This window comes from Cyprinodon tularosa, unplaced genomic scaffold, assembly GCF_016077235.1.
Source record: "Cyprinodon tularosa strain WSP-4 unplaced genomic scaffold, ASM1607723v1 ctg715, whole genome shotgun sequence".
NCBI lineage: Eukaryota > Metazoa > Chordata > Actinopteri > Cyprinodontiformes > Cyprinodontidae > Cyprinodon > Cyprinodon tularosa.
In genome coordinates, this window is record NW_024039469.1 from 25,852 (window position 1) to 36,821 (window position 10,970).

At 38.6% G+C, this 10,970-nt stretch overlaps 2 protein-coding genes across 2 annotated transcripts; both read right to left on the bottom strand.

The window, feature by feature from the left end:
* Positions 1-1,537: 1,537 nt before the first annotated feature.
* On the bottom strand, positions 1,538-2,533 carry LOC119772543 (trace amine-associated receptor 1-like). The gene has a single exon (XM_038269001.1). The coding sequence runs from the start codon at positions 2,531-2,533 to the stop codon at positions 1,538-1,540; it is 996 nt and encodes a 331-aa protein (XP_038124929.1).
* A 4,422-nt stretch (positions 2,534-6,955) lies between these two features.
* On the bottom strand, positions 6,956-8,047 carry LOC119772545 (trace amine-associated receptor 1-like). Its single transcript, XM_038269002.1, has one exon. It carries the CDS (start codon positions 8,045-8,047, stop codon positions 7,052-7,054), a length of 996 nt encoding a protein of 331 aa, XP_038124930.1. The 3' UTR covers positions 6,956-7,051.
* Positions 8,048-10,970: the final 2,923 nt, after the last annotated feature.

Here is a 10,970-nt window from a genome sequence, read left to right on the forward strand (position 1 = left end):
CTAAAGTACAACAAATACCTTATGTAAAAATGTATATAGTTTAGGTCTGATCTTGTTTTTATCAGTGTAAAGTTATTGTACAAATAAAAGTCTATCTATCTTTATTTTGGGAAGCAAGCTTTCTTGCAAGCAAAGAGGGAATGAAACAAGGTCCCTCTCTGCTTGCCAGAACTGTTTGGGTTGAAACTTATTTATTTCCCTGGTACTCTTTTTAAAGGCTTGAACAGACCTTCACGGACTCAATACCACTACCTACACATACTGCACTATCTTCACTACTTCATCTACTATAGACCCTCTCCAAAAATCGACTCTGAGCAATTATTCTGCCTTTAAATTTATAAAAACTCCGCACCCTTCAGAATCAACAGCAGATCAGAGTCAGCCTCGGACCCGGCACAACCAGGGTGCAACGGTATCACCTTAACGATTTCCCATAAAGTAAACCGCAAAAAGAATTTAAAAACGAGAATTTGTCAATTACCAGTTTTAAAGTGGACATATTATTGTTCAGTTTAGAATACTTTTTAGTTAAATGTTGTCAAAAACTCTTTGGTAATTTATCAGCCTATAGACTTTAACTATGATATGGCATTACTTTATACCCTCCTTTCACTTTGACAAAGTAAAATTAGATCACACTTGTTACATTATTTAATTCATCTGGGTTGTTTATGTTCTTAAAAAGTAATATGACTAATATGTTGTCAATCTCATGACATTTAAATTAATCAAGTAGATCAGTTTAATCTCTGATATTATTTGAACTCAACTCTTAAATGTTACATATCTAGTGTTTTGTTTCCTCAGCTGTTATTTGTTTAAAGTCAATCCTAACTCTTTTAACTGTTATGATTCATCCAACCCTGTTAGAGACAAACTTTTTACTTACTACACCATTATACTGTTTTTGTTTAAAACAACACAAATTAGTCTTTTCAGCTAGTATATTAAGTTATCATGTTCTAATTGACAGTCAAAACTTTATAACTTAGAATCAGATCAAATAACTAATGATAAGTTCATTTACACAAGCCAAAGGGTTAAAAAAAAAGGCAACTGGAAGAATTTGAGTATCTTTAAGAGCTTTACAGGAACCAATTTGTCCCATCATAGGGTTGAATCCAAAACAATAATCCTCAGAAGCACAATTTTTTGTGGCATACTTTCTAGCCGCCTGCGAACCAAAGCGCACCGAACCCGGAAAAGGACCCCTCAAAAAAGCTCTGGACAATCAGCAAAATACTTTTTAATTATCGAGTCTTTGTGCAGTAAACAAAGGTGTACAAAGGAAGAGAAAATACAGATGGAACACAATTATTAGAAAATTATGCCTATTGTAGACAGGGGGAAAAATAGAAAACATATTCTGAATTCTCTACTCAGTCATAGATTAAAAGAAAGAATTTTAACAAGTGTGTTCAATCAAATTCTGGATTCATTCTGACATTGGATCAATGATTTTTAACAAAACATGAATATACATAAAAACTTATCTGTCGTTTCATTAAACAATAACAACAAAATACCTTAAAATTTAATGCAACTTCAGGTTAATATAGTCTCCTTTTAGGATTTTCCCAGAAATAATCATTTTAAAGGCTGATCTGAACCAGCTATAAAAGAAACCATAGATAAAAGGATTCAGAGTAGAGTTTGCGAGTCCAAGCCAAGCCACTGTTTCAATCAGATGAACGGGTGCTGAATCATTTCCAACAGTTTTAAAACTTAGGAAAAGAAAGAAAGGAGCCCAGCAAAACACAAAAACTCCTAAAACTATAGCCAGAGTTTTGGTGGCTTTTCTCTCCATCTTACTGACAGTTGCTCCAGGCTTCATCTTTGCTTGGATGCTTCGTACCTGTCTCTGTGCGACAACAAATATCTTCAGGTAGATGCAAAGCATTATGAGAATAGGAAGGAAAAATGATAACAAAGGCCCAACAATATTTGTCATGACAACGTCAATAAAACACATGTCCTGACATTCATCATTGGTTAATCTACTGTTTACCAGAGCGATGGCAATAAACACAGAAACACCCCAACTCAAAGCAATCATGAAGAAGACAACACGACCATTGATTTTAGATTTATATGTTAGAGGCTGACACACTGCGTGATATCTGTCCACAGAAATGCAGCACAGGTGCAGGATAGAGCATTGGCTGAATAATATATCAAAGCTGTCCCTTATCTTACAAAATAAACTGACATAATACCTGTACATACACGCACTGAGAGACAAAAACATTCTGAGAGGGAAAGCAAACATGCCAACCAACAGATCAGCCACAGCCAGGGACAGAATTAGAGTGTTAGTAGGAGTGTGCATCTGTTTAAAGTAAATGACAGACAGTATTACAAGGAAGTTTCCACACACCGTGACAAGAGACAAGAGAGTTAGGAAACCATATAATATTACACATACAGCTGGATAAGAGGTGCTTACTTCATAATCCAAATGTTTCATCTCAAAACAGCCATTGAATTCAGTCAAAGTGTCATTTATGTTGATACTAAGGTCTGCTGTCATGATGAGCAATTCACATGAAAGGACACACTGCTGAGATCTTACAATATATAGAATATATTAGCGATTCCTTAGATAGATTTAATTTGTTTTATTTTATTTTTGACGAACCCTTGTTTCCAAAGGAGAGTGCTCTGGGCTACATCAGCCCTGTGCATATTGTTTTATGTCCTCATCAAACTCTTAAGGGATTTATAAACTCTATCCAATAGAAAGTAGGGAAGTTTATTCTAACTTACAGGATGGATACTGTGATACTACAACCCCGAGTTAATGTCATCAAGGAACAACTTCAGACAAATTAGGGTTTCCTAGGGAGAATGAAATGTGCTGATGACTGGTTTGATTAATCATTTCATTCATCAGTGACAAGATCATCACACAACCACGCCAACCCGTGGGCTCTAGCAGCCCAAAAAATGAACAAATGAAAACAAAACGACGGCATGAAAATGACGATAACAGAACAGAAGACAGGAGTCCAAAAAAGTGAAAACAGCTAACCACGGCCAGTGGGGTTCAAGCTGTGGGTCCCCGCCTGCACTAACTGACCGTCATCCACCGTGGTTCTTGTTGTTCTGGAGCCCGGACCAGAATGATATGGAAATCCATCTGGAGCTGTGGCTATACTAAACTATGCAACTAGCTAGGGTTGGTTGTTCTATTTCATAAAAAAATAGGAAACGCTTTGAATGAGCTTAATTGCCATCTGGCACTTTATTAAAGCTATAGAACAGAAAAAATAAGCCATTGCAACTTTGGTATATTGAATCCAACTGATCCTGCGAGAGCAGGATTGATGATAAAAGAATCTGCCACAATGTGATCCGAACATAGCTTGCCGTATCGGCTTGGATGTCACAGATTGCCTGGTTAATTTTTGTCTAATCTTTTTACTTCCCAGATCCAAATTTGATGCAAATCAAGGTCCTTCGAATAACTCCCAGTTCTAGTTATTTAATACATTCATAATCTTCTGGTAAGCTGGCATAACACTGTTTTGCCTTTCTGTTTACAATTGTCACATTATCTTAGGCTGATGGGTTGATTTTATTCTAAAAAATCAAAAGGACTTTTTATGTATGTTACCTTGCTTCTCCTATTAGGGAGGTTGATGTGGAGACTGCTAGGCCATCTAACCAATCCTACAACTTGCAAAATGACCTTATTAAGACTCATGGTCTCAGGAAAAGCCCCAAGCTACACCATGGTGGATGTGATTGTTCTCATTGATTTGAATGATTTGGGTTCCTTGCTGCATCCACAGTGCAGCCACACCGCATTTAGTGTGAGTGTGAACTTGTCCAAATTTTTTTTTAAGTTAAAACACACCACAGAATGTATCATGTCATTATTTATTCAAAATTAAGACAAAATATTTATTTTCAGCTACATTTTGAAACTTTTTGACAGCTCTACTTCTTAATTTGGTTTTATACACCTCATATTTTTCTTTACTGGTTTACTACTTCAGCCTCATGTTATAAAAATTTAAATTTCATAAGCACCTTAGCTTGGACAAAAGATTTACTTCTCTTTTTAAAGTCATAGAGTATTGACTTTAAAGAAATGCTGTATGTAGTGTAATGATCAGGTAACTACATGGATTACCTTTCAATGGGAGATTTGTTCCTCAGTCAAACATTGTTCTTTTTTTGTCATAAAACCAACCTCTCCTAATTTTTTATCTGTATTTATTTAGCAGTTCAGGTGTCAGTAGTGATTAAACTAGGTGCTCCTTCTAAATTAAAAATTCTGTCTACTGAATCTAGGCCTAGTCAATATGCTACACGGTGCAATATGCCATTTTCTGAGTATTAAGTCTTCGCTCTGTGTGAAAAAAAAAAAGGAATATTGCTCGACTTGTAGAACACCAATTGGAAAAACATTTTTTACATTTCTTGGGGTGTTAGAATTAATAATTGCATTTTATGTTTCTCTCTGATTCTAATCCGTATATACAGTATTAGTCATCTCTCGCAAGCCCCAGAAACAGTACTCCACAAACCAAACAGTTATTCCTCTTGGTGGCATCCCTTCCATTCTTCACTAAAGCAATGATTTCATTAAGCCTTTCCTCACACTTTTCACCAACAAGAAACCCCTTCTCCAGCTTGTTGACCATTCTCAAGTTGAGGAAAAATTGGTCATGGAAAGAGCAACATTAAAGAATCCATTGCTAGAACAGTAAGTACGCCTCTGGCTTCAACCATCCAGCAAACATCAAGAAGATTTGACTTAGCATAGGTGTATTCAGCACCTATACTAGGTACTTCTTTTACCTTGCCATGCACAATTACCATGCTGAGAAACAGAATGCCTCTACTTCTGGCCTTATAAGGTTTGTGAAGGTCCAGTCTGTTTCATTCATGCAAAACAAGACCCCTTGTTGGCTCTACTATAGGCTACCAGGTTGGAGGTGCTCTTTGTCAAGTAAAGGTAAAAATAAATGTGGATGCCAAGCAACTGTCCAAGTGCTCTAGTGCTTCTCCAATGTATGCAGAAAGCATGTTCATTTTGCCTGAACCTATAGTAAACAACTATGACCTCCTTTGTCCTGCTGGCAATAGTTTTTGACAAAAACTACAATTTTAGCCTCAGCAGCAGGGATGAGAATCAATGCCTCCAAATCTGAGCCCATGGTCTTGAGCCATAAAAGGGTAGTGCCTTCTTCGGGTTGGGGAGGATGTACTGCCCCTAGCAAAGGAGTTTAAGTATCTTGGGGTCTTGTTCATGAATTAGGGCAAGATAGAGTGGATTGTTGCAACACCTGCTGTGAAGCAGGCACTGTACCGGTCCATTGTGGTAAAGAGAGAGGTGAGCCAAAGCTCTTGTTTTACCTTTATCTATGTATCTGGGATCTCGTTCTTTCTGTCATGAGTTCTGGGTCATGACTCAAAGAACGAGAACCTTTGAATGAAATTCCTTGAGAGGGTAATCCTAAAGTGTTTCTGCATTAACTTTGAGAAGCTGAATATACATAAATTTAGGTTTAAAGTAATTTTGGTTAAACAAGTTGGGTGTTTCAGTCAGAAGTATTGGCAATGCGATTTGGCAGGGTGCTAAAAAATAGTGAAAAAGGTTTAGTACAAAATCTTATTACAGATGTTATTGCCTTTCTGTCAAGTTTATATGCTGTTATACCAAACTCTTTAAATGTTGATTTTTTGTCTGCATATTCAGCATGATTTAGATATCCATCCATCCATCTTCTTCCACTTATCCGATAGGGTCACAGGAGGCCTGGTGTCTATCTCCAACAATCTATGGGCGAAAGGCAGGGTACATTCTGGATAGGTTGCCAGTCTGTGGCAGGGGAACACGAAGGACCATCAAATCACACACACTCACATCTAAGGACAATTTAGAGATGCCACTTAACCATGTTTTTAGTCATGTTAGTTAATTTATTAGTGATGTTTTTGGACTGTGGGAGGAAGCCGTAATACCTGAAGAGAAGCTATGTGTGCAAGTAGAGAACATACATACTCCATGCTGGAAGACCCTAAGACAGGACTTAAAACCAAGGACCGTCTTGCTGCAAGGCAGCAGTGCTACAAACTGCGTCACCATGCATTCCCATGATGTAGACATGGAAGCGGAAAATAAAATGTAGAACTTAAAGTATTTTATGGCCAAACCCTAATAAAGCCTTGAACCGCCATCCTAAAGGAAATTGTATGTTTTAGGGGACTTGAATGCTCCTGGTCGGGTCTCTCAAGGCAAATAGGCTCTGGGTTACAGGTCAGACATAGAGTGGTTCAAACCATGAAGAGAAAGAAATCAAGGCGCATGAGGTATGTCAGCTGGTAGCTTTTTACTGTTATTATTCATCCAACCCTGCTAGAGTCAAACTTTTTACTCACTACACCATTATACTGTTTTTGTTTAAAACAACACACATTAGTCTTTTCAGCTAGTATATTAAGTTATCATGTTCTAATTGACAGTCAAAACATTATAACTTAGAATCAGATCAAATAACTAATGATACATTCATTTACACAAGCAAAGGGTTAAAAAAAAGGCAACTGGAAGAATTTGAGCATCTTTAATAGCTTTACAGGAATCAATTCGTCCCATCATAGGGTTGAATCCTAAACAATATTTCCTCAAAAGCACAATTTTTTGTTGCATACTTTCTGGCCGCCTGCGAACCAAAGCGCACCGAACCCGGAAAAGGCCCCCTCAAAAAAGCTCTGGAGAATCAGCAAAAGCCTTTTAAATTATTGGGTCTTTGTGCAGTAGCCAAAAACAAAGATGTACAAAGGAAGATAAAGAAAAAAAATAGATGGAACACAATTAAAAGAAAATTATGCCTGATGTAGACAGGTGGAAAAATGGAAACCATATTCTGTTTCTCTACTCATTGATAAATTAAAAGAAAAACTTTAGACAAGTGTGTTCAATCAGATTCTGGATTCATTCTGACATTGGACTAATGATATTTTACAAAACATGAATAGACATAAAAACATATCTGTCATTTTATTAAACAATAACAACAAAATAACTTAAAGTTCAATGCAACTTCAGGTTAATATAGTCTCCTTTTAGGATTTTCCCAGAAACAATCATTTTAAAGGCTGATCTGAACCAGCTATAAAAGAAACCATAGATAAAAGGATTCAGAGTAGAGTTTGCGAGTCCAAGCCAAGCCACTGTTTCAATCACATGAACGGGTGCTGAATCATTTCCAACAGTTTTAAAACTTAGGAAAAGAAAGAAAGGAGCCCAGCAAAACACAAAAACTCCTAAAACAATAGCCAGAGTTTTGGTGGCTTTTCTCTCCATCTTACTGACAGTTGCTCCAGGCTTCATCTTTGCTTGGATGCTTCGTACCTGTCTCTGTGCGACAACAAATATCTTCAGGTAGATGCAAAGCATTATGAGAATAGGAAGGAAAAATGCTAATAAAGGTGCTACAATATTTGTCATGACCACATCAATAAAACACATGTCCTGACATTCATCATTGGTTAATCTACTGTTTACCACAGCGATGGCAATAAACACAGAAACACCCCAACTCAAAGCAATCATGATGAAGACAACACGACCATTGATTTTAGATTTATATGTTAGAGGCTGACACACTGCGTGATATCTGTCCACAGAAATGCAGCACAGGTGCATGATAGAGCATTGGCTAAATAGTATATCAAAGCTGTCCCTTATCTTACAAAATAAACTGACATAATACCTGTACATACACGCATTGAGAGACAAAAACATTCTGAGAGGGAAAACAAACATGCCAACCAACAGATCAGCCACAGCCAGGGACAGAATGAGAGTGTTAGTAGGAGTGTGCATCTGTTTAAAGTAAATGACAGACAGTATTACAAGGAAGTTTCCACACACCGTGACAAGAGACAAGAGAGTTAGGAAACCATATAATATTACACATACAGCTGGATAAGAGGTCCTTACTTCATAATCAAAATGTTTCATCTCAAAACAGCCATTGAATTCAGTCAAAGTGTCATTTATGTTGATACTAAGGTCTGCTATCATGATGCGCAATTCACATGAAAGGACACACTGCTAAGTTTTTCCAATATATAGAATATATCAGAGATTCCTTAGATAGATTTATTTAGTTTTATTTTTTTTTTGCTGACGAACCCTTGTTTCCAAAGGTGAGTGCTCTGGGCTACATCAGCCCTGTGCATATTGTTTTATGTCCTCATCAAACTCTTAAGGGATTTACAAACTCTATCCAATAGAAAGTACGGAAGTTTATTCTAACTTACAGGATGGATACTGTGATACTACAATCCACAGTTAATGTCATCAAGGAACAACTTCGGCCAAATTAGGGATTTCTTAGAGGATGAAATTTGTGCTGATGACCAGTTTGATTGTTCATTTCATTCATCAGTGCCAAGATCATGACACATCCATGCCAACCCCTGGGCTCTAACAGCCCAAATAAGGAACAAATGAAAACAAATGAAATTGACAATAAAAGAACAGAAGACAGGAGTCCAAAAAAGCCAGGGTTGGTTGTTCTATTTCATAAAAAAATAGGCAATGCTTTGAATCAGCTTAATTGCCATTTGGCACTTTATTAAAGCTATAGAACAGAGAAAATAAGCCATTGCAACTTTGGTATATTGAATCCAACTGATCCTGCGAGAGCAGGATTGATGATAAAAGAATCTGCCACAATGTGATCTGAACATAGTTTGCTGTATCGGCTTGGATGTCACAGATTGCCTGGTTAATTTGTGTCTAATCTTTTTACTTCCCAGATCCAAATTTGATGCAAAACCAGGTCCTTCAATAATTAAATATTATTTTTGCTGATCTAAAGCCATTCCTACAACTGGCAGCAGTACAATAGACAATTGTAATGATTTTTTAACAATCCTTTCAGAGTGCTTAACCATGCATGAAGAAGTGGTTGTTTACTCAATGAAGTTTGACTACAATGACATGTGTTTTCATCTTGTGACTGCTCTCGCCGGACTTGTGGATCTCGCCGGACTTGTGTATCTACAGATGCCCAGCATACTGTTCTTTTTCTCGGAAAGGAAAGCCCCACACTGCTCAGAATCACCCTTAAACAGTTTAGGGGGAGATAGACGAAGTCCTTCACAAACTCATCTGACAAAAGTTGATGTAGACACGGCAGCTATCATAGGCAGAAGTGTGGGAGCAGAGGTAGCCTGATTACACAAGTTATCTAGAATTTCCTGTCTGCCTGACTTGAGCCCAGAAATACTTTTTTTGACCTCAGAACGCCACTGTCTGTTTGCTGATGAGTCCAAGTTATAGCCAGATTATTCTGTCAAGGCTCAGAACAAGGCCTGGTGTCTATCTCCAACAATTTATGGGCGAAAGGCAGGGTACACTCTGGATTGGTTGCCAGTCTGCCGCAGGGGCACATAGAGACCAAGAAATCACACACACTCACATCTAAGGACAATTTATAGATAGATGCCACTTAAAAATGTTTTTAGTCATCTAAGTTAATTTATTAGTCATGTTTTTGGACTGTGGGAGGAAGCCAGAGTACCCGAAGAAAAGCTATGTGTGCAAGTAGAGAACATACATACTCCATGCCTGAAGACCCTAAGACAGGAATTAAAACCAAGGAACGTTTTGCTGCATGGCAGCAGTGCTACAAACTGCGTCATCATGCATTCCCATGATTTAGACATGGAAGTGAAAATTAAAATGTAGAACTTAAATTCCTTTATGGTCAAAACCTAATAAAGCCTTGAACTGCCATCCCAGAGGCAATTGTATGTTTTAGGGGGCTTGAATGAACCTGATAGGGTCTCTCAAGGCAAATAGGCTCTGGGTTACAGGTCAGACTGTTAGAAATCCAGTTTGTGTGGGTTGTGTTTTTGTGTTGTTTTCTCCCTCCACCACCAGGTGGCGCCCTATTTCCGTTGGTTCTCCCACACACCTGCGGCTGGTTGGCTCATCGCTGAGGACTATTTGAGCCATAGACTGTCACTACCTCGGCGCCAAAGTGTTTGCCAGTTTTGGGTACTCTAGCCAAGCTGAATTTTGCTGAGTCTGAGTCTTTGGTTTTTCGCCGAGCTTCACCTTGTTTTTGTCTTTGCCTTTTCGGCAGGAAGCCTTCCTGCAAGCTGGATGTTTGACCTTCTCCCCCTGGAAGGATTGTATGAGTCTCACACTGAGCAGGGGATTAACTTCCACAAGTTCTGTTCAAGTCCTCCTGGATTCCCAAGTGACAGTCCGGTCAATAGCTCCTCCGGGTCAAACCAAGACCTATACCTGTCCGCCCTCCAACAAGTCTCTACCTCTGGATAAACCCACACCGACTGGTTTCTGGGAGGAAAGTTTTCTCTACTAACATGAGTCCCATTTTCTCTGTCTCTTCAAGTCATCGTTTAAAGTTCCCATGCATCCTGAACTAACCACTGATACTTCCCTTCCTTCTTCCAGTTCACCAGTACACTGTGTTTCCTGAATCCAACCCTCGTTGGTTTTATCAATAATCCTGTTCAAACTTTTACCCTGGTTCTCTGAGTGGTTTATTGCATGTGGGTCAGATCTCTTAAGAAAATCATGACACAGACATAGAGCAGTTTAAACCATGAAGACAAAGAAATCAAGGTGCATGACGTATGTCAGCCAGTGCAGCAGATCCAGGATCCCACCCTGGAATCAGGCCTGAGGTTGAAGTTCTCAGCATGTGGAGCACTTCTTCATTGGGCCCTCGACTTGCAGGAGGAACCATGAGGAGCTACAGCAGATAGTATTGGGCAGCAATCAGAGGCAAAGGCCTCGGTCACCGAATCCACAGGCACTTCAACTGGCTTTGGGGACGTGGAATCTCATCTCACCGGGGGAGGGTGAGCACGAGCTTGTGTGGAAGATGAAACAGTAAGTTAAATGACACAATTGAAGGAGTAACAGAAAAAAAAAAAAAACATTTAGGAAGCCATTGTTTTTGCAC

Coding starts and splice junctions, on each gene's coding strand:
- LOC119772545 (XM_038269002.1), bottom strand. CDS start 8,047: ATGATAGCAGACCTTAGTATCAACATAAATGACACTTTGACTGAATTC.
- LOC119772543 (XM_038269001.1), bottom strand. CDS start 2,533: ATGACAGCAGACCTTAGTATCAACATAAATGACACTTTGACTGAATTC.